Source organism: Setaria viridis, chromosome 5 (genome assembly GCF_005286985.2).
Source record: "Setaria viridis chromosome 5, Setaria_viridis_v4.0, whole genome shotgun sequence".
Classification (NCBI taxonomy): domain Eukaryota; kingdom Viridiplantae; phylum Streptophyta; class Magnoliopsida; order Poales; family Poaceae; genus Setaria; species Setaria viridis.
In genome coordinates this window covers 30727157-30750529 of record NC_048267.2, presented here as the reverse complement: position 1 = coordinate 30750529, position 23373 = coordinate 30727157, and the positions used below count along the sequence as shown (strand labels likewise).

General features: G+C 44.4%; 3 protein-coding genes and 1 pseudogene across 6 annotated transcripts; all 4 read right to left on the bottom strand.

Moving 5' to 3' along the window:
• Positions 1-899: 899 nt before the first annotated feature.
• On the bottom strand, positions 900-3137 carry LOC117858617 (phospholipase A1-II 1). Its single transcript, XM_072294008.1, has 3 exons — positions 2756-3137; positions 2538-2650; positions 900-1484 (listed from the first exon to the last, which is right to left on the bottom strand). Exons 1-3 carry the CDS (start codon positions 3135-3137, stop codon positions 900-902), a joined length of 1080 nt encoding a protein of 359 aa, XP_072150109.1.
• Positions 3137-8030, bottom strand: LOC140222722 (putative pentatricopeptide repeat-containing protein At5g52630). 4 transcript variants are annotated; one of them, XM_072293626.1, is made up of 4 exons: positions 5744-8030; positions 5417-5469; positions 3500-4705; positions 3137-3339 (listed from the first exon to the last, which is right to left on the bottom strand). In XM_072293626.1, exon 1 carries the CDS (start codon positions 7894-7896, stop codon positions 6088-6090), a length of 1809 nt encoding a protein of 602 aa, XP_072149727.1. In that variant the 5' UTR covers positions 7897-8030; the 3' UTR covers positions 3137-3339; positions 3500-4705; positions 5417-5469; positions 5744-6087. The 4 variants fall into 4 exon arrangements, with proteins under 4 accessions (XP_072149727.1, XP_072149728.1, XP_072149726.1 ...); XM_072293627.1 differs by having other exon boundaries at positions 3137-4705; positions 5744-7949; XM_072293625.1 differs by lacking the exon at positions 5417-5469 and having other exon boundaries at positions 3137-4705.
• Positions 8031-8200: 170 nt separating this feature from the next.
• Positions 8201-10285, bottom strand: LOC140222723 (GDSL esterase/lipase At1g28600-like; annotated as a pseudogene).
• Positions 10286-14133: 3848 nt separating this feature from the next.
• On the bottom strand, positions 14134-15292 carry LOC117856418 (GDSL esterase/lipase At1g28600). The gene is made up of 3 exons (XM_072294007.1): positions 15037-15292; positions 14709-14921; positions 14134-14629 (listed from the first exon to the last, which is right to left on the bottom strand). The coding sequence occupies exons 1-3, from the start codon at positions 15290-15292 to the stop codon at positions 14256-14258; spliced, it is 843 nt and encodes a 280-aa protein (XP_072150108.1). The 3' UTR covers positions 14134-14255.
• Between the last annotated feature and the right edge of the window lie 8081 nt (positions 15293-23373).

Sequence of the window (23373 nt, the reverse complement as noted above, 5' to 3'; positions counted from 1 at the left end):
ACAAATTCAATACATTATAAATATATATAGAAATACATTACGCCATTACACTAATTATAGTACTAAAAGGATGAATAGGTTTGGCTATTCCTAGTGGGGAGTTTCAACTCGTGGTTTCCAAGAGTGACATGTCACCAAAAGAAGTTTGAGTTGATGAATGAAATCAATCCCCCCAATGCAATTTCATTTCACGATTTCATAGTCTGCGCATACCATTTAATTGCAAGGTATGTGATTAGATATGGTCAGATAAAATGAAACTCTCTAGCCTCCAATGCCAGTTTCATCAAGTTTCATAGTCTTGGAAACATTGCATACACAGTTTCATCCTGATGAAAAACTCCTTCCCTCTCTCTCTTCATAGTTGTGTTGCCATGTCATCACATATGCTGATGTGTCATCGTATTTAATGTGCATGAAATCTCTATGAAACTCCCACCCTAATAGCTTTTCAGACAGTAAGCCTTACTTTTGCCTCATCCATGAGATTAGGAGGGGTCTAGCACCACTTATCCAAGCAGTTCCACTTATCCATGAGAAGATTCTTTTTTTTTGCTAGAACAAGCTTCGCGATGAAAATCGAAGCACAGATAAACAATTCAACAAATACAATTTCAAGAATTCACTGCTCAACAAATTTAGACTTCATTACAACAGATAAAGTTAATAAGACTCATGATTTTGAATACAGAAATTTGTCAAATACAATTTCAAACATAATAAGACGCATTCCTTTAGTGTTAAACAGCAATGGACACACAAACTAGTTTTCTTTATTTTGCCTTTTGAGCTGGTGAATTGTAACTTTTGTCCTAATGAGATAATTACATCAGTCAAACCAGACAAGCGCAGCTGTCCCGTAACAAACTGGTAAATGATGAGCTGCCAGGCTACATCAGTCAGTAGTCATCATCCTCATGGTCGGCTAGATGCCACCGGCCATCCTTGCCTTTCACCATACCTTTGTTCTGTACCACCCACCATGATGTTGGAATTGAATACTCATTCTTCAGTGCATCTTCATGTTTGTTCACCAAGGCAATGTCTCGATCAACCAACAACTTGAACCCTCCACTGCTCCCCTGCGTCCCTGCAACACCATGCATGTAGCACTCCATGTCATGCCATGTTAAGGGGTTTCCAGGGGCCTTCAGGTAGGGTGATTCCCCTGTGTCGATCATTAGCTCTGTACCGACATCATTGTATCCTAGCTTTGGCCATTTTGGGACCACATCAGGAGAGTTTCGAACTCGGAGCAATCTCAGATCAGCTGCGCTGTCAAATGCTTTCTGAAAGTCGGGGTTGCCAACTCTAGGGCTTCCAAAGACAAATGCGGACACAGGGCAGCTCTTGTTGTAGCCATTAGAGACGATGTCAATGGCATTGATGGTGGCAAGTGCTGCCCCAAGGCTGTGACCTGTTATGGTGATGCTTGTCTCCTCGTTCTTGTACAAATCCTGTATCCTTTTGACCTCATTCAACACCTGCTAATTTTTTGTTAGTTTGATCAACACAGATTCATTCTATTTTCTAACAAATGATGAGCAAAATGAAGGGGCTTCACCAGATATGCACGATCAACGAGAAAATGATGCATACAGGGATAGCACTGTTCAAGATCTAGTTTGTAAAAAATATGTCCAAACCTTTTATGTTCTCAGTGCAGTAATTGTGCCATGATTATCTTTTTTGCAGGCTAAGCTCCAGATGGTTCATGAGTGGGATCATCTCCCACCAGAAATCATAATGATGGTTATCTAGTGCTAAGGTGCAATGTAACACCACCAGAAAAAAACCCGGTGGAATCTTTTTCTTGTTTCTTTTCAGAAACCAGCTAGGAGTTTTGGCATTCACTAAAGGAAAAGAAACCCAAGTCAATGCCGGTTGGGAGCTTAAAAAACCTCCCCACGACTAGGCCATTGGACTGTTCCCCTAGTGGAAATTGGAAGTTTGTTTTTCTTACATGGACCAACTAACCTTTAACCTTCCTGCCAAGAAACTTTTACTGATTTAGTATCATACATTGAACCAAACTACCTCTAAACAAGAAGGTGCATTGCTGCAATGGGATTTATTTGTTGCCACCATGATGAGTTCCCAGTGGTGAAGGGGTAGAGAGGCAACTACACCACCCGGGTCCAATCCCCAAGGTGTCAAAGTGGGTGGGTTACCTAACTCAAAAAACAGAAATAGCCTATGTGCTCGTTTCTGAGAAACCCGAAGAGCGCTTCTGAAACACCACTGCTCAACTAGAGAACAGCTAACTACTTCAAAAGGCAAAGCGGTGCTTGAGTGCACACAAATCAAGCTATTTCAATTGAGTATTACTCTTTGCAGACATCGCTTCGTTCTTTCCTTAACTTGAACTCTAATGGAAGAACACCTACACTTCAAGCATATACACTATTACAAATAATATTCCACTCTAGTACTTCAACAACTTTCTGCTAACTTGCCCACAGGTTGGTACAGCTTTCCTTAGAAACATGAGACAATTTCTATTGGTTTCTGAGCATTCAAGAGCTTGAATGAGTTACCTGATGTCTTGCACTCTCTTGGTTGTATTGCGATCCTGGATCAGCAGTTGTGTAGACAGAAAGCCACCCTCCATGCACACAGGGGTTAATTGCACTGCCTGGAAGAACTATTTCTGAAGCAGGCACTAAGGAAATATCAAGATCATCCATCCACTCTACCATTCGTATTGTCCCACGCCATGCCACCACCACATCCCGCCTCCCAAGCACTTCCTTACCCTCGTCAGTAGCTACTGCAACAAACCCCATCCAATTTGACTGCCTGCTCCATGCAGCCTTTGACAGAGACTTAACCATGAATCCATCAGGCAGGCTGACTGTACACATTGCATATATGAACTTTGTAATCTCATACAAATCTGGGTTCGATACATCCACCCTGCTGAGAAAATCCCTGCGGTTGAAGAGGCAGGACCCAGCATACCTTGATCTCCTCTCTCTGTTTAGCCCAGTATAGGCTGCCTGGGAGAGCTCACCATAGTTGATGATGTTCCTCCGGAGGTCGATGTCAAGGGGATCAAGAAGCCCCTTCCAATAATTCACACCATTGAGTTCTCTCCATCTTCTGGCCACGTTTCCAAGTCCTCTCAACAGACTCATCTTTGTCGTGTGTGTTTCTATTTCTCTTGGTTTTCTACTAGCTACAAGAGCTCAGAATTTCATGTTCCACCTGCATATATATAGGTATAATGGTAGGCCACTAGCTTGTCCATCAGATTCGCAGTTCAATATGCATGAAGAATAGGAGATCCCCCGTCATTCTCACTCTATCAATCTGCTGGCCAACTTGGCAATATCCATCCTGGATTTCAAAGCATAGAGAAGCTTGCACGGATCAAATAACGACTTAAAGAGAAATCCACCATTCTGTTCATGCCAACTGGCACTAGCTAGAGAAAGTAGGGAAGGCAAACAATGTGCAGCCAGCATATCTTTGTGTGCTTCTTAAGATAGGCATCCACCTTCTAGGACCAGCAGACATCTGCGGACCACGTCTAATCTGCAGAGATTAGATTCTGCCAAAGGGGCAGGGTGATCTTTAGGCATTGTCCAAACTATACATCCATCAAATCCTGCAGACAACAAAGGCACTTGACAGTAAAAACCTTTATTAACCATGCTTGTTAAATACTCCCTCTAGTCACAAATAAGTGACGGTAAAAATATTTTAGAAATCAGTGCGGTCTCCAAACAAATTTGACTACTAGTTTTATTACAAATTATTTATAACACATAGCAAAAGTATACTATGACGAACTTATCTTTAGATGCAAAATCTAATCATATCATTTTCAAATTCCAAACTTAACACGTGAAAGGTAATTTGTACTCAAACTTGATGGTTGACTTTAGACAACTCAAAAGCATCACTTATCTGTGACTGGAGGTATATGTACACTTGTAACTATGTTTTCACCAGAGAAGACGCAAACAATGTCTGAGAAATTCTATTCAGAAAGGCAGGATACAGCCACCAACTCACTAGCCACTTTTATTGAACATACATACAGTACAGACACAGGAGAAGCATGATTACCTTAAGATTCACTCCATCCCACCCAACAGCCAAGATTTTGTCCATTTTGGGTTAAGACAGGTGTAGCTGGTTTCAAAGTTTTTAGTTTTAGCAGTTCCCTTTCTGGAGAACCTTATTTTGAAATCATAGAAAATTTAAATAATATGGTAGTGACATAGATACAGCACATTACTCTACCTATCACTTCGAAAATATATTTTTTTCTCAAACAACGCAGGAGAGATGCGTGTCATTTCATTAAGGTAGAAAAAAGAACAAGGGGCCCAGCCAAGGTCGGGCCCAGAACAAAGACGCACACCACGCAAACAAGCCTCTAGCTTACAGGAGCACCACAGAAACTGTTACCAAAAACGACCTAGCAACCTGGCTAGGAAATCCTGAAGCTTAGAAGCTCCAGCCATGCCCCACAAATGCATTCATCAGCCACTTTCCTGATCAACTCTGTAATGCTTGGTCTTGTATGCTCAAACACACATGAGTTCCTATGCTTCCAGATTTCCCAGGCGACCAAGATAACCAGAGAATTCAGACCTTTCCGTTGTTCTTTAGGTACAGCACGAAAAGCCTTCCCCCACCAACTCAAGAATCTGGTGTCTGAAGCGGTGGGTGCTAGAGTTGATAGATGTAGATGCTGGAAAATTGAGAACCAAATTCGAAAGTATATTTCAGTGAAATATGTATCAACTATTGAATTTTGACCTAACAAACATACTTCCTCCGATCACAAATGTAAGTCCATCTTACATCAACAGTCTTTAATGACACTTTCACCAGAAAATATCCACATAAATATATTGTCATAAATTTAAAGAGTTATATATTATCAAAGTATTTTTTCATAATGAATCTAGTAATGCCAACCTTTTGTTATTAATGTAAATAAAAATTTAGACACCGACAATCAAAGCTAAAAAGTTTGAATTAGGACAAACCAAGATGAACTTATATTTGTGTTTGGAGGAAGTCATTTAGTGCCTCAAAAGCAATTAATTCAATTCTATACAGCTAAAAAGAATCAAGGAACCATCATGCAGTTCACAACTATTTTCCCTTATCTTTTTTGTAATAAAGTAAGTCCCAACTATTTGTGATAGAAAAGAATTGGGGAACATAAATAAGTTGTACTCTTACTTAAAGAAAAAATAAGCCAACATTCCATGCCCAAGAAATCGACATAACTTTGTAAAGGTTTGTAAGGCTTCGGCATTGTACAATTTTCTTTCTTATACTTTAATGAAATGATACACAACTCTCCTACGTATCTGAGGGAAAAAACTATCGTGGGAGCTCATTCTTCACCACTCAGATCATTAAACTGAGCTAGATGATAAGCACATAATACCCTGTCTGAGCACCATTACTACATGACCATGTCCATGTCTGATCACTCCAGTTCTGCATTAAAGGTGAGGACTGTCAATTCAAATGGATCAATATTTTTGTAGTTTCGCTTAACATTTGAAGTGGTTAGTTCAATTTTTGGTTCAGCTTAAGGATGTTTTTAATAAACATAATTTGACCTTGTCACTAAACAGAATGGGATAATTACACACTAACAAGTGAATTGTGAAATGTGTGAAGCTATGAGAATGTGACATGAGAAACATGCACCATTAATTGGTGCCATAAGACGCTACCAGAAGTTATAACTATTCAGGCAGCTACATACCTAGGAATCTTGTTTGGCATTTCTGCACCTGCTACTTCCAAATGCATGTTCTAGGATATTGAGCAGAAGCCTCAGTGCCATGTAGACCCTCAGGTACAAGATTGCATCCCATGCCCAATGTTCATACTTTTCCAAAATACTCTGTACTGTTTCAGTTTCCAACGAAATAGAAAATTGGACATTCAAATTTCAACTATCTGAAACTCGCATATCAACACCCACTTTATTTTTGTATCAGCCACTGAACTCAGATCCATTTACTGAGATAACATAGGTTTACCTTCTAGATGAATCCATATAGAGCAAACTTTTTCAGAACACATGGAAGAGAACATATTGGTCAATTACCAGAAATCCCCACAAGAGCACATCCCATCTTCGAATCGGTGGAACCGACGATTATCCCTGAGTACCACAACCCTTCCTGTACACTTAGTTAGATACTTAATTGCATTGTGGCAGTCATCACACACACGCAAGTTCTTCATAACTCGGATTGGCACACCTTCTGGAACAATCAAAAGGCCTAACCCTATTGCTAGCCTTTCGCTGTGGTACCTCACTGTTGCTCGCTTCTCATCTCCATCCACATCCTTAACCACTACACTAGTGTCTGCCATGTAACCAGCTGCCTCCATCTTCTCACCAACTTTCTCTAGCACCCTGTAAATTTCCTCACTTCTTTGGTGTCTCCTACAGTTTGACACAAAGGTATGCACCTCCCCTGCAGCCTCCAGCCAGCTAAGTCCAGTTTCTTTCCGTACACCTGCATCACGCATTGCTTTCCTAGCAAGTGCTGCATCAACATGCCTTCCTGCAGCTGCATATGTGCTTGACAAGAGCATATGTGCACCAGAGCTGCGAGAGCCAGTTTCAAACAGCCTCTTTGCAGCAATTGCTGCAGTGTCAGCATCCTTAAACATACGGCATGCCATGAGGAGTGCACCCCAAACAGACTCAGGTGGTTCCATGGGCATAGACTCAATGAGATCAAGTGCTTCCTTTATACGCCCTACACGACCAAGTAGGTCAACCATTGAAGCATAATGTTCAGACTGTGGTTCAGTGCCATACTCTTTCATAAGGGCGAAATATCGTTTCCCTTCATCAACAAGACCAGCATGGCTACAAGCAGTGAGCAAGCACAGGAAGGTAATGTGGTTGGGCCGGAACCCATCTTTCTGCATCTCCATAAATCTCTCAAATGCTGCCGATGTATGCCCATGCTGAGCAGATGCAATTAGCACTGCATTCCAAATGCCAAGATTCTTCTCAGGCGCTTCACTAAACACCCGGTAAGCACACTCCACAAGCCCACACTTTGAGTAAAGCGAAACAAGTGAGCTACCCACAAAGGGTGACACATCAAGCGCTGTCTTTATAGCCCTGGCATGCACCTGGGCTCCAAGCTCAAAGAGTGTCGCTGCAGCACATACACGGATGATGCACGAAACTGTAAAGTCATTCACTGGCACATCCTCCTCAAGTGCCAAGCGGAAGATTCCCATTGCTGCAGGATGCATCCCAGCGTCAGCGTACCCACAGATGAGTGCGGACCAAGAGACAACATTCCGCTCCGGCATTTCATCGAATAGCCGGCGGGCGTCCGCAAGGTGCCCGCACTTGGCATACATGTCGAGAACCGCGGACCCAACAAACACGTCGCCCGCGAATGGCGTCTTGGCGGCGAGACCGTGGAGCGCTTGAGGCGCGAGCGGCGGGCGCGACGAGGTCTCGGCGGCGGCGATGGCCTTCGCGGCTGAGGGGATGGAGCGGTCGGTGGCGGGGACGCCCGTGGCGAGCATGCGGCGGAACGCGTCGAAGGCAGCGACGGGAAGGCCGTTCTGCGAGAAAGAGGAGATGAGCGATGACCACGCCGCGGGGGAGGGCGGCGAGGGGAGGTCGAGGAAGGCGCGGTGGGAGAGGTCCGGGAGCGCGCAGCGCGAGTAGAAGGTGAGGAGGTGGTGCGCGAGCAGCGTGTGGGAGGAAGCGGTGGCGGGGAGGTGGCCGGCTTTGAGAAGGTAGCCGTGGAGCTGCTGCCCCTTGGGGAGCGCGCGGGTGGTGGAGAGAGCGACGAGGAGCTCGGCCAGCGTGCGCGCGAAGGCAGGCAGCGGCGCGCCGGGCGGCGGCAGCGGCAGCGGCACAGGCATCATCGCGGGCTGCAGCCTGTGCAGAGCACGAGTCGCGGGGGATTGAAATATTTTGGCGTTTGCGCTGGGCCAACGTAAATAGTGTTCAATTCGTTCTGCTTTGTTTGGAGGTTGCAGGTGGCCTGGCCCAGCATGATGTTACTGGTTGGTCTGCCGGTGCTTCACGGGCTGAGATAGAGTTTGCAGCCCAATAAACCTATCTTTTTAGAGAGAGAAAAAACATGGTCTATTCGCTAAATGGAAATTCAGAGTGAGCTTCATAATAAAAAGAGAGAAGAAAAGGAGAGATTAACAAAACCTATTTTATTTTTATAGAGAACGTAGATGGGGCGAAATTGCACTGAGTAGTCTACTATACCATCCAAAAAATCGGCAACTTTTATTTCTGTAAGTTTATCGGTGCATATAGTCTTTGAAAATGCCAAAAGCTTTACAAGTCTCAGCTGCAACAAAAACTAAAATCCCCCGCGCAATTTGCCCGAGCATCTTATCGGTTCTTTTCTGCAGTCGGAATTCTAGCAGGTTCTCAGCAACGGCGGGTTGGCGAACGGTCCGTTAAGCACTCCCTGAGAGATGACCTCGTACGCCTTCTCCGTCGTGTGCACACCATCCCAGTTGGCGAAGCCGCTCGGGTTGCCCCAGATCTTGGCTGTTTTGTCGCACCCTTTGTTGGTGTGGTATGGCTGCTCGTCGCCTCCGCAGCACGCGGTGAGGGGATCACCAATGCCGAATCTGTGCGGGTTCTTGACGAACTCCATGGCGGCACCGAAGTAGTCGGCGTAGATGAGCTTCACGCCCGGGTTCTGAGCGCTGAGCCGGTCGACCACACCGCGCAGTGCCTGGTTGTGCCTCTGCGAGAAATCGTTGAACCACCGGAGGCACCCGTGCTCGTCGTAGTCCGCGCGATTGGCGCTCTTGTAATCTCTCAGGTATTTTGGCACGCACCCGATGGGTAAGTTGTTCGGGATCATGATCACCTTCGCACCCATACGAATGAGGTCCTGCAAAATGCATGCACGTGATCTGATTAAAATTATTCTGACGGTGGATGATGATGACTATGCAAGGAGAAGGCACCTGGATGGAAGAGCCTATGGTTGCCATGATGTCCGGGATAAACTGGCCGGCCTCCTCGCGAGCCCTATTGCCATGGAACCAGAAGTTGTAATCGTTGCCACCGATCTCGCCCAGCACGATGATGAGACTCGCTTAGGACCTGCCTCTTCGCATCTGATAGAACAATTTGTGCAGTGCATAATAAACACATGAACGTGGTGTATGGAATAATAGTAAGTCACGTACCATCCCTGGGAGCAATCCGGTGCAGCAAATCTTTGAACCAACCCATTTGCATGCCCAGGTGACACCACATCGGCACGCTGTGGTTCCACTTGCGGAAATAGTCGTTGGGCATTGCCGTGGAGCCCAACACTGCGAGCAACTCCAAGAGTATCCTAAAAAATTTTTCCCCAAAATTATGTATTGGAGGTTCTCCTAAAAAAATTTCCTCCAAAGACATATCAATCCACAGCAGATCGCTAATAAATTGCCCCCAATATTTCAAAACAGGTCACGTCATCGTATTGGGCCCATCAGAAGGGACGCGCGGACGTGCGGGAATCAGGATTGGGGGAGGAACGTCAACGCTAAAATATACGCGGTGGTAGGCTATTTTTTAGCGTCGCTAAAAAATTGGGGAATGATTGGGTGGACTGTTGGAGTTCGTTTTTTATCTTTTTCCCCCAAAAAAGATATTGAGGATAAGATTAGCAGTCTTTTGGAGTTGCTCCGTGTCCTTCTCCGGCAGATTTGGTGGTATCAGTGGCAACTGGAGCGCTTGAGCTGAAAGAATGCATGGAGGTGAACAGACTCGATCACACCGTGATAAGCATGTACTCTACACAGACTGATTGTTACAGTTTTCACCGTAGAAATCGATGAGGACACGACCGTCGGAGATGCGGCCGGTGGGGCGTTTGAAGTAGGTCATGCCAAATGGGAACTCCATTGACGGGCCATTCGCGTAGTTGCCGGTGTCGATGATGGAGTCGCCGAAGCTGAAGATGCGCTTGCAGCAGCTGCATAGACCAGCAGGAGCGTTGAGCAGGAGGATGACGAAGACGAGGAAGATGCGCAAGGAGGCTGAATGGTGTTGGCAGCTAAAACTCGTCATCTATCTCTAAATAGTAAGCTACTTCGCTCATGCTGCACTTCTCAGGATGGCTTCCTTCGACCACCTTTTATAGATGCTATATAGTAACCCTATCTATCCCATTGAACCTCTCTACAAAATATATGGCTGGATCCAAATGTGGATGCATTTTTAAAGTTGAAGGAGAAGGATTTGAATGATCACTAACATTTATGGAACATTATCGATGCCCATAATATGGAAAAATATGAAAAAAAAATATTTCAAAAGAAATATAATAAGATATGCTACGGAGTCTTTTTCTAAAGGAGATATCCTATGGAGTCAGAACATGCAAGCACATGATAGAAATCAATTCCAGAAGAGATATATATACTCTATCAGTGTTGAAATAGAAAATATCAGCGGATCCAAAACAATAAATGGCCACACATTCCTTTTTTTTTAAAGAAAAAGATCAGCAAAATGCCAAGGGTCATCAATTCAAAGTGATTCCATCACTAAAATTGAAGTAGGGATTTGATACTCAGCACTATCATTTACGAAACATTTCTGTCTCGCCGCTGACCATAATATGAAGAATCATTTTGAACAAATCTAACATGATTTGCCATGGAATCCAAACATGCAAGAATGGGCCAAAAATTAGTTTAAGAAGGAATCTATCTATTAGTGGTGACATGTCCGAAAGATCAAATTGCTTCAAAAATAATACTTAACTACATTCGCCAAAAAGATATATTGAAAACCTGAGCACTTGTGCACAGAATAAAGTTCACTTTACAAGCCATGTAATTCAACACAAAGAAGTCTAATTAAAATAAAAGAAAACTAGTTTCAATACAATCAATGTGACTGTCTACTTGATGAATTTTCCTTTCAATGTGGAAATAAGGAAACTTATGCATAAAACTCTCTATAGGAAAATTGTCCAAGTATGATTCTTGCCGCAAACAAAATTGATCTTTGAACTCAATGGAAACTTCATAGTACAAAGTTAGGTTTCTAACTAAGAAATAGTAGCTAGGATCATGAATTCTCAACATATTATTGGACAAAACAACTCACAAAGATATTTTACCTTTCTCCGAGTGCAGTGTTGTCCTCAAAAGCAACGTGTGGAACTTGTCTGGAACCCTAGTGGCTGTGATGACTTCTTGGGACGCCATTTGCTACATACACTCATGAAGAACTGAAGAAGAATTGCCTGTACTCTCTAGCTTGCCAAGCTAATGCCCCCACACGTAAGGGATATGGTTCATCGCAGAGCTTATCACGGTGAAAAGTTTAGGTGGGCATCCTCTGCCCCCGTTGTTCTCTTCAAAAGAAGCATTGCCTTCCTTCCGACCATCATTTAGGTCTAGGCATGATATGCTAGTGTACATTGTTAGAGAGTTGAGAAGGAGAGGAAAGGGATGAGAGAACTTTGTACTGATGTGGTGGATCACATGGGCTAATAGCATTGGCACGTGTAATCCCCTAATTCGCAAAAGTGCGTGCGCACTCCACATGCCATGGCGTCATTATCTCTACGATAGACACCAGTACAAATCTGAACTGTCTAAAAATAGTGCTGTTTGGAGAGGTGATATAGTAGCTAGCTAGTGATACATAATTACCGGAATACTATTACTATGTTCATCAACCTAGTTGTGCTTTTGTATACTATTTGTTGTTTCTAAAGACAAAATAGTGCTCAAACCCTTAAGAAACATGAATAATGGCAAAGAGACTTCGTATAGGTTTTAGTGGTATTGTATATAGGAAAAAGTGTATTTTTCATCCCTCAAGTATTGCAAATATGTGACATTCATCCCTCATATTTCATTTGATGCAAATCAATCCCTTAACTAACTGAATTGGTGCATTTATCATCCCACCTTAGTTTAACAATGATTTAATGTCATATAACAATGGTTTAGACCATATAACCATCTTGCTTATTACTCTTACCGTACCCACATCTTATATTGAGTCAATCGCTATAGTAGTTTGGTGTGAATCGGTTCAGGGAGGATGTACTGATTTTTTTTGGACTTTATATTTTCAACTCAGCATATTATATCACTAAGTAGTGATTAGTAAGATGATTATGTAGCAAAAACCACCATTAGATGATACTAAACCATTATTAAAGCAAAGCAGGATGATTAGTGCACTGATATAAATTGTTGAGGGGTTTATTTGCACCAATTAAAACATAAGGGATGAATAACACACTTTTAAAATACTTAATGGATGAAACATACACTTTTTCCTTGGGTATATGTGACATCCATGAGATAAAGAAGAAGCAAGACTTAGAGTAAGAAACACAAGTTGGCTACATAAGATACCTACTACTCTCTCTGTCCCAAATTATAAGTTGTTTTGATTTTTCTAGATTCATATGTGTTTGTACGCATCTAAATATAGTGTATGTCTAGATGCATACAAACACCTATGAATTTAGAAAAACCAAAACGATATATATATATATATATATATATATATATAATTTGAAACGGAGGGAGTACATAACAAACGAAATATCAGCATTTTCTCTCTACTTCCATCAATGCAAGGAACATTTAAATTTGAAAAGAAAATCAAATTTGCAAAATTTGACCAAATTATGTACATGTTTTAGTATATAGAAGTTACATCAATATATTCGTATTCCAAGGAACTTCAACATGATACTAGTTTCATATCAATTGATAATATATTGCAAGAGAAATTAAAAGATCAAAATATGGCTTCGAAGGCTTTCACAGGCAAGTTCTAAAAACATAACATTCAGATATCCTCTTCTAAAACCCCTGCTTTACAATAATGGACGAACAGAGTAGTGCTTAACAAGTAGATACACATGATTGTGGTAATATAATTTTGTTGGGATACACTTGCATCCTCAAATTAATCCTTGAAAAAGAACATCAATATTTTTTTATCGAATACGCATGAGAGCTATGTATCATTGTATTAAGAAGAAGGTTTGAGATAGTAATCCTAGAACACAAACTTAACTCATTCAAATGCACACGCACCCCTGGTGTATCAGCATGGCATGCGATCCAAAGATATACATCCAGCCACATTTACTATTTCAGTCGAGTCAAAATTGTATAAACTGGAGAGATTTCTTGCAAAATCATATTGGGATGATTTCCTGGGACAGATATTTTTATCAATGCTCTAGTTAAGATTGTTTACTATATATTACATTTATCTATAAATCATCATAAGTGCCTCGTTGTTGACGAGCACGTCACCTACCATTAAAAGAATAGCTAGCGCCGTTAATTTCTAGAAAAAAAAATGTGAGCATGAGCCTAGGATTTGAACTCGGGTAGTTAGATTCCAACCACAAGGAACCTAACCAACTAAGGTTACACTCAATGTGATTTCATATATTGGACCTAGTTGAAACTTCTTGATGCCAAACATTACAAAATCAAGTCCATCATCCCACTAAAAACTGATGTTGATACAATATACAGTCTTAATGATCTAAAAATTAATTCATTCTAATAAAATTCCATCAGTAACTACAGGGATTTTTTGGGTGTACATTTCTGATGGCAACTAAAGGATCATCATCGATACCCTTCACGTGGGGCATTTGATTTTGTAACACTCTTTTAGAGTAGAGAGTGTCAATTATCTATGGAGAACTGCTCCGGTGATCCTCTTTTAAAAAAGCGCACGGATTTTAAAGCAGATAGATATTAAAATAATTACATAATATTTAAAGGGCAACTTGGTCTTTTTTTTCTGGATCAGCGACCCGATTTCTCTTTCTACTCAGGGCTAAATCCCTCGCCATGGATCTTGTCTTCGTTGTTGAAGATGTTACATATCTTGGGGTTTTTCCTCTATGCTTGGCGACAAATCAATTTTGATCAAACACAGATCCTTTTGTCCTTCCCGATATGCACTACTCGATAGAAGATTTAATTTCTTCTGAAATCATGGTGCGGAAGCCTGCAATGGATTCGTTGTGCATGCAGCTGAGATTGAATGATGATTATCGGTCTTCATCACTTCAAGAATGTAATGCGTCTTTGATGACAACGGAGCCCAAAACACCTGCACCGTGATGAAAAAACACCCTTGCTGCTTCCTTGTTTATTCAGAGCTTGATTAGACTCTTCGCGGACATCTCCCAAATTCCTAATCTAGAGTAGAGAATTAGACACACATTTCAATTAAGGACAGGCCGATGATGCTAGCACGCGTTACGCCGTGAGTTGGTGATTGATTTCGTTGCTGGGGGATAAAGAACAGGCGCATCATCGGCCGCGGGTTGGTGAGTTGGTGATTGATTTCGTTGGCCGTCGTAGTCCGCGGGTTTGCTGCTGGAGAACGCGCTCAGGTACAACGGCACGCACCCGATGGGGAAGTTGTTCGGGATCAAGATGGAGTTCGCGCCCAGGCCGATGAGCTCCTGGACGAAAGAGCCGATGTACGCGACGATGTCCGGGATGAACTGGTCTGCTTGCTCGTGGGGCTGCTTGCCGTCGGTGAACCAGAAGTTGTAGTCGTTGCCGCCGATCTCGCCCAGCACGATGAGAGACTCGTTCAGAAGCTGCCTCTTGGCACCTGACACAATGCATCATGTGATGAACATGATCGACCGAGCAAAAGTAATAATGTACTTCTTATATGCGTGTGGTATTACCGTCGTCGTCCCCGGGAGCTAGGCGTTGCAGCATTTCCTTGAACCAGCCGATCTGCACGCCCAGGCTATGGGGCACCGGCACGCTGTGGTTCCACCTGCGGTAGTAGTCCGGCGGTATCGCCGTGGCGCCAGCCACGGCAAAGTTGGCGCCATTTGGGAAGCTCCCCGTGTCCTGCTCCGGCAGGTTCGGTGGTATCATCGGCAGCTGGAAGCCTGGAACGCTTGCGCTGAAATGCACGCGTACACAACCGTGAACCAAGATGGAAAGAGAGAGCTTAATTCGGCACGGTTTAGGAGCAGAAAAGATCCATGCAGCCGCAGTGCTCACCGTAGAAATCAACGAGGACACGCCCGTCGCAGATGGGGCCGGTCGCGTTCTTGAAGAACGTCATGCCGTAGGGGAGCTCCTTGTATGGGGACGAGCCGTTGCGGGACAAGTGGACGAAGTTGCCAGTGTCGATGATGGAGTCGCCGAAGCTGAAGATGCGCTTGTAGCAGCCGCACATACCTGGGGGGAGGTTGAGCAGCAGGACAGCGGGGAGGACGAGCAGGAGCAGCGAGGACAGGCACTTGAAAATCCCCATCTCTCAACAGCTAATACTTGCTAGTACTTCACTGAGAGTACGTAATATCCTGGTGACACCTGCTTTCACGGCGTTTAATTACTTATAGCGTTTTGTGCAACAAGAAACATCAATATAATGTGCTGTGACATGCAGATATTTCTAGCAGCACATTATATGGCTGACCCGTTGAAGAATGGTGTGTGATTGTCGGATTTAGTGGCAGGTAGTCCACCAGGGGTTACCCAAGTGGTAGATTTATAGGCGGGGGAGATCGTAAGACCAAGAATTCTAATGGTAATACTAGGACGCAAGGTTTAAACAGGTTCGGACTTTCAAAAAATAATACCCTGCATCCTGTATTCTGGTAGATTGTATTGCTGATTGCAGGTGCGAAGAATTAACGTGCCCTCGGGTGGCACCCCTAGCCGCCTTACATAGGCTGACGACCTAGGGTTGCAATCGGATAAGATCTAATTCTAGTCGGTTGTTACAAGGAAATCATCTAAGGCGATTTACAACAAGTATCCCATGATATCCGGACTGAATCGGTTTGTCCGGCCTCCGTGATTGCGCCTCACGGAAGTTCGCGCCTTGCCCCGCACGCCATCGTCGGGTAGGGCCCACTTGTCAGGCCGGCCAGTATTCTGGTCAGTGGGGACCCGTGGGTACCCTTATCCCTCAAGTCCTTGAGCAATGTGGAGTCGAACAGGAGCTTGATGGATGCAAAACAAAGCTTGTAATGTTCTTGGCTGAAGTTTTGGTTTCGTTATAGGGACGGAGAGGCTGCGCAATGCTCAAAAAAGAAAGAAAAATTGAAGCTTCCACAGGTGTATGACCAAATGCGCGTGGCTATGCAACTATCAAGCTCCAGGTGGCATCCCGTAGATCGAAGGGAAGCACATAGAGGGCATCGCAAGACGCACTCCATATGAAGTAGCCCATAAGCATTGAAGCGATTAAAGTAATCAGTCCAATGGTTGAAAATTCATGCAGTAGTTGTATTGCAAGGTTTCAAAATAAGGCGCCTAGCACCCAAGCACAAGGACTGGTGGAGTCATGGAGGTACGCTAACCTAAAATAGGTGCCCAGCCCTCGAGCGTGAGGACTGGCGGAGCCAAGGAGGCGCGCCAATCTGATATAGGCGCCCAGCCCCCGAGCGCGAGGACTGGCGGAGCGAAGGAGGCATGCCAACCTAAGATAGGCGCCCAGCCCCCGAGCACGAGGACTAACGGAGCCAAGGAGGCACGCCGACCTGACATAGGCGCCTAGCCCCTGAGCACGAGGACTGGTGGAGCTAAGGAGGCATGTCATGAGACTTAACGAAAAATCCGTGGATTACATCCACCGCGTGTGCCGTAATAGTGGACCCGTTGATTCCGTTGCTAGGTTTACACCATCAACTCCTTCAAAAAGCCGAAGGTGCACCGTTCCATTTTCATTTCCACTCCTCTCGCCCCCAAACACCGCCGCCACATACACCATCACCGTCGTACTCGCGAACCCTAGGTTGCGCCGCAACGCCCTTGAATCAAGTTGCCCGCCTTCTTTCCAGCGAGCCATAGCTGCCGCCATCTCGCGTCGTATGCGAACCAAGAGACCCGCCTTCATCAGATCCGCTCCTCAAAGTCTGGAGACCGAAGAAATGGTGACCGAGCAAGCACCGGATTCATCGACGTACTGGGTAAAGTTCGTGATGATGGAGGAGAAGATCCAAGCACTCGTCGATCGTGGCCTCCTTGGTCCCAAGTCGTTGCTGGAGTCAAAAGCGACCACGGGCCAACATTTCCCCTTCGAAGATCGGACCGAGACCATCATCTTCGCGGCGTTCTTCGAGCGAGGATTCAGGATCCCCGTCGGAGATTTCTTCCGTGGACTCCTCGACTACTACAAGATTGAGTTAGTGCATCTCAACCCTAACTCAATCCTGGACATCGTCGTTTTTATCCATCTCTGCGAGCTATTTCTCAGAATCCCCCCACTTCAATCTCTAGAGGTATCTGTACCAACTGAAAGTTGTGACGATGAAGGGGAAGACGAGTGATCGACGGTTGTGGATTTTTGCTGCAGCCAAAGAGGGTCGCCGAGTATTTTGATCTGCAATTGAAGGATACGAACAAGAGGTGGCACAAGGAATGGTTCATCATCGCCAACCAGAAACCCGAGCTGCCAACCCACCTCAGGTTCGCACACGTAACAAGGCCGGAGTGGTCGAACCAGCTGATCTCTAAGGAGATGGCCCAGGTAAAGCAGCTGCTGAAGAAGATCACTGACCTGAAGGTGCGTGGGCTCACAGCGAGGGCTGTGAGCATCAATTTTTGCCGGAGGTTAACACCGCCTGGATCTGACCCGGGAGGTACAGCGGAAGGTTACCTGGGGAGAGGTCGCCAGCCAAGTGTCCAAGTTCTTTTGCGGCGTCATCAAGAACAAACGCTGCCCCAAAGCTTATTCCCTCAAAAGGTCGGCCGACCCGGTAAGATCTTGATTTCATTGTCGAATTGTCCTGTTGTGCTTTGCCTTGCGTCTTCTCTATATCATCCTGTATACTGGCTAGAGCCGTGAACTTGAGTTCTTCTATCTAGCACCACTTCTTGGAGGTGCTGAGCCACGACGGCCAAGGTCCGCCCCACCATCAATGCCGACGACCCGCTTGCTACCCTCGACTAGGAGTCGGACTCGTCCATCGACGTCTCTGACGAGGACGTGCCGGTCCAGGGCAGTAGGACAGAGGCTAGGAGCGCTGCTCCTGTTGGGCGGTCGACACGCCAGGCCGTGCGCAAGGTGGTAGAGTCCAAGGCGCTAGAGGCGGAGAAAGGAAAGCGGAAGAAGAGAGGGGCCACTAAACCCCAGGCACCGTATGTGGCAACCGCCTCTCCTGCTGAAGCCTCATTTGGGGCAGTAAGTGACGACTCCGAGTCGCCCAGCCCGGCCGTGAAGAAAAAGAAAGATGAGCTCCTTGAGACAACTGTTGCTGACATGGAGAAGCTCAAGGAGCGGTTGAAGCCGGAGATCCGCGAGGGACAGCAGAAGGAGCCGATCCTGCCATCACCGGCGCCTCTTCGCTCGAAGTTTGGAGCGAAGAAAAGCACACTGTTAGAATGGTTGTTACGTCGTTTATTGTTGAAAGTTTGTTTGTATACTGCTTCACTCTATCTCTATGCTGCACCGACTGAGCAGGAAGGTGGTGACTGATGATGAGCCAAGTCTGCAGGATGCTGCTGTTGAGACCCAGGTAGAAGGTCAGATGCCTGATGCGGCCCTGGGGCTGCATCTGCGACTTCTACTCAGGCTGGATGCAAGAGCAGCCTGGTGGTGGAGCCTGAGAGGCTCAAGCAAAGGACTCTGTCGCACGAAGATGCTGCCGGGGACGCCGCCACTTCTGTGCCCGGGGCCACGGATGCCAGCACCGAAGTGCAGAATAAGGAGACCCCCTCAGAGGCGCCAGTTGATGCTGAGGCAGCAGGCTACGACGCTGACGTCGATGCCCATGAGGAGGTCGACCCCACCACTCTGGACTTCTCCGAGATGGCCGTGGCGCACGACGTTGCCGACAACAAGAAGGATCTTGCCGACCTGAAGCAATCTTCTACTAAGATCGCGGAGGTTTTATATGTAAGTTGGCCGACCTAGTTTGGTGTTGACCTTCATTCCTGTCTCCTTTCTTTGAATTGCTAGAGTAACTTTTGTATAGAACTTGGCTGAGCGTGCGCACAAGAGGGCGGACGCCGTCCACCATGCCGAGGAGTATCGCCTCAAATCCAAGCACCTGGAGGCCAAGCTCAAAAGGGCCAAGGAGGATGCCGCGGAGCAGCTCCAGCAAAAGGATCGGGAGCTCGCTGACCAGAAGCGTATAACCAAGGAGGTCCAGGGCGATCTCAGCGCCATGTTGAATGGTACGGCTTCGACCCTTGTGAGGATTCTAGTTTGGGTAAATGAGGCTGGTTCCTATTCTTGAATCTTGGTAATTTTGCAAATGCCCAGAAGAAGGAAGAGAGACCTCAAGGAGTACGAAGCTGCCAATGCCCGACTGCAGCAAGACCATGACATTGTCGTGCACCCATAGGATGCCATGTCACAAAAACTTACCTTTGAGGCCGACTTGCGCAAGGACATGGACCGGTGCTTGATTGCAGCAATGCATAGTCTTTAGCATGATCAGGTGATTATTGCAGGGTACCGAGCTAACGTCGCTGCTGGACAGTCTGAGGAGTGCTCCTGGTCAACTGAAGGCCCTGATGAAGGAGATCGCCATGGAGTGCGCTAAGAATGTCGTTGCGCTTCTGAAGCCGCATTTCCCCTAGCTGGCCATGGAGCACGTCGGAGCAAGGGTTGCCAAGGACTTCAATTCTGATAACCTTCCAGAGTTGGCCAACCAATATCAACAGGCTGCGGAGGATGTAGGCAAAGAGCTGGCCTGTAATGAGAAAAACTATGATATGTATCAATATGTGTCATGAGACAAGTAAACTAGTTGATTAACTTATGCGAATGTTCTTCCAGGCTGTCGATTGTTGACGGTCCTTAAATGTCATATCCAACTGTCAACTCTAATAAAGAACAGTGAAACAACAAGAACCAAACTAGAGATAGGGGTTTAACTCTAACTATTTCTACAAGTTTTGGTGAATCACTATTTACCGGAGAGTGTGTCTGCATACGGGGGAAAACATGCTCAAACCTATAAAGAAACTCTAGGTTCATGATCAGTGACGGTGCATGACCTCACCGTAGAAATCGATGATGACACGGCCGTCGGAGACGCGGCTGGTAGGACGGTTGAAGTAAGTCATGCCATACGGGAGCTCCTTTATCCGGTCGAACCGACCATGCGCACAAAGTTGCTGGTGTTGATGATGGAGTCGCCGAAGCTGAAGATGCGCTTGAAGCAGCCGCAGAAACCCACCGGAGAGTTGAGCAGGAGGACGATGGAGATGAGGAGGATGGAACTCCCCATCTGAACACCACGGTACTCCTCTACAGAAACTCACTCGTGCAATCCAGGCAGGGAGACGATGATGGCGATAGAAGATGAGTTTCTAGGCTGTGGTTGTCTTGTGCTGTGTTCTGGAGATGTGAGCTCCTTAGAACAATTTATATATAGTGCAAGTTTGCGATCGAGTCTATCGAGAATTATCGACAGTACCAAGGGATGAAAAGCCCTCTTAGAAGACTAATAAATCACCCAGCTAATTGTTGCCTTACTTCTAGCCATAAATATGACTAATATCATGGTATTTTGAGCGTATCTTGAGTGATAGGCGCCAAGATCAGTATTCCTTACAATATTACCAAAAGGAATTTGCCTGCTAGTATAGTAAATATTTATAAGGAAAGACATTGATACATATATACTGGCCGTCGATAGTATGGATGGTTGTTTGAATTATTACCTTACGTAGCCAAGACAAATATCATGATATTCTAGGAGTATCTTGGACGATAGCCAAAATTAATATTGCTTATGAAGTACCAAAGGAACTTGATTGCCTGCATAGAATAACCAAATATCATGTTTGGTTGCATGCACCACATGATGCATGCACGGATGATCCTGAACGGGATGGTTCAACCAATTTACTTGTACCATATGGTTCACTCTAATTAGTAGAATAATGTATAAAGTGGAATGGCCTCATCCTGGATGAGTTGGTCCAATTCACCCAACCAAACAAAAGGATCATTATTATTTTGAATCATTCCATACATGAATCAAATCATACAACCAACCAAACACATCCTAATATATCCTATTTGATTTTATACATGTTCAGAAGATACTTTGTGCGCTCTATTCAACCGCTGAGGATAAGGTTCCCGTGCAAACAAATCGAAGACTAAAATGTTTGAAGACTGTAAAAGCCATGAGTAGCAAATGCTAAAACATGCACCGGAGAAGAAAAGGAGTGACCAAGAGAAACACAGTCACGGCGAGACTTTGAAAGGATACAAATAAAGTTGTTTACCTCATGTCTCATGACAGTGCAGAAGCTCCATCAAGCAGCACTATAACAGGAAGAAATGGTTGTCATTTGTCACATGGCGCTATGCCAGCTTGCCCAACAACAGATCGAATTGAAATTCATGTCCACACTAAATCATTCAATTCTAGTCTACCCTTTGCAGGTAAATCAAGTTTCTATGCATCTAAGAAACTTTGGGTTTTCTTTACTCGTATACAAAAAAGTAAAATGTATGACTGGCCATTATACTTAGAGCAAATTCCCTCAATGACATGAAAATTTGGATGAGTTCCTTGTGTGCCACAAAATTATTTTGATGAGTTTCAGTTTGGCCACCGTACTTTAAAAGTGTAAATTGCAGCTATTAAACTCACACGAGTACGGCAATACGGTCATTGGCTCATTAATCATGCATACGTATCTAGATGACGTGGCGTCCAAAGCGGTATGCGTGAGTTTTTTTTTTTTGCAAAATACCACATATGGATGTAGCGAATTATTATGTATCTAATAAATGCTAATACTCCCTCCGTTTCAAATTGTAGGTCATTTTGACATTTCTAAATTCATAAGTATTTGTAAGCATCTAGACATACACTATATTTAGATGCATAGCAAAAACTATGCACCAAGAAAAGTCAAAACAACCTACAATTTGGGACGGAGGAAGTAGATGACAACTAGCTCACTATCTCATTCGATTCCTGGTCCCATAGAACGAAAAGCTGGACCGGAGATCAAACCGGTCCGGCTACTGGTTCACCGGTCCAACCAGTGGTTCATCATTTATCAATATAATACTTATTTCTCATGATTTATGTGAGTAATATGTAAGTTTTATTACCAAAACATATCACATATGATATAAAAGATGGGATACATAGAAATAACATAAAAGTCTATTGTCCAAAGTTTCAAAACCAATGTCCAAACGTTGAATTGTTCACTGATTCACTAAAAAACTGGTTCACTGGTTCGATACAAAACCGACAGGTTCGCACCGGTCCAATTGCATGGCCGATCTTTTGATTGAGCCGAACTGGTCTGGTCACCGGTTCACGGTTTTTCCGGTTCAATCGGTGAACTCGTTCGGTTTTTTTTCTAGGCCTGGTCCACCCTTCGATTCTCCACAAGCCTGTGCTGCTCTAGTGACTGTGAGATATATTATTGTAACAACGAAACCCTTTCTTTCAGCATATCTCTATAGAAGGTAAAATCATCACCTATAGTGTCAAAAATAATTCCCTTCTTCGGCTCAACGGTTCCAAGTCTGCCTCTGCAACTTGGGCCTCAGAATCATCTTCAACCTCCTCAGTAATAAATTCATTGTCATCCTCAATATTTTCTTCTTGTACTTCATTGGATGTTAAATTACTGGCCATTGCCTACAAGCAACAAGAGATTTAGAACAATACCTGTAACCTAATTAGAAAATAGACAACAATTGGCTGCAATAGTAATGTCCTCGACTTACAGTGGAAGTAGTTATAGAAACGGTATTTGACTGATTTCCTATAGCCAATAGAATCACAGTATCACTGTCTGATGAGTGCAATGTATAGGAAAAAGCGATAAATTGGATCAGAAAGTAGCAGTGTATAATATAGACGTCGCAAATATCATGAGGTTCATACATACCTTCATGTGCTTAAATCATTGTCAAAAAAATTAGTGACTGAGATAGATGGAGACAAAATCCTGTTTTGGGGATCAGATCACGTGAAAGAGATAAGATACGAGGAAAGCCAGGTTGTTTGGGAGGGAATTTTGGATGGAGATTGGCCGGAGTGCAAAACAACCACGCTTTATTAGTGATGGGCCTAATTAAGAACATAATTAATAACCAATTAGGATAGGAAGGAGGACGCCCCGGGGTGGTCACGTGCGGAACTTTCTCCTAGCTGCCTCGTAAATAATGATTAGTGTGCATAGACTTCTCGTCACCATTACAAGAAAATAAGAAGTGGAGATGAAGTGCTCACTCTGTCCCTAAATATAAGTATTTCTCCCTACATATAAGTATCTCTGAGTTTGTTGTAAGTCAAACTACTCTAATTTTGACCAAGTATATAGAGGGAAGTATTAACATTTACCACATCAAATAAGTAAACTGAAAATATATTCTATAATATCTATAGATGC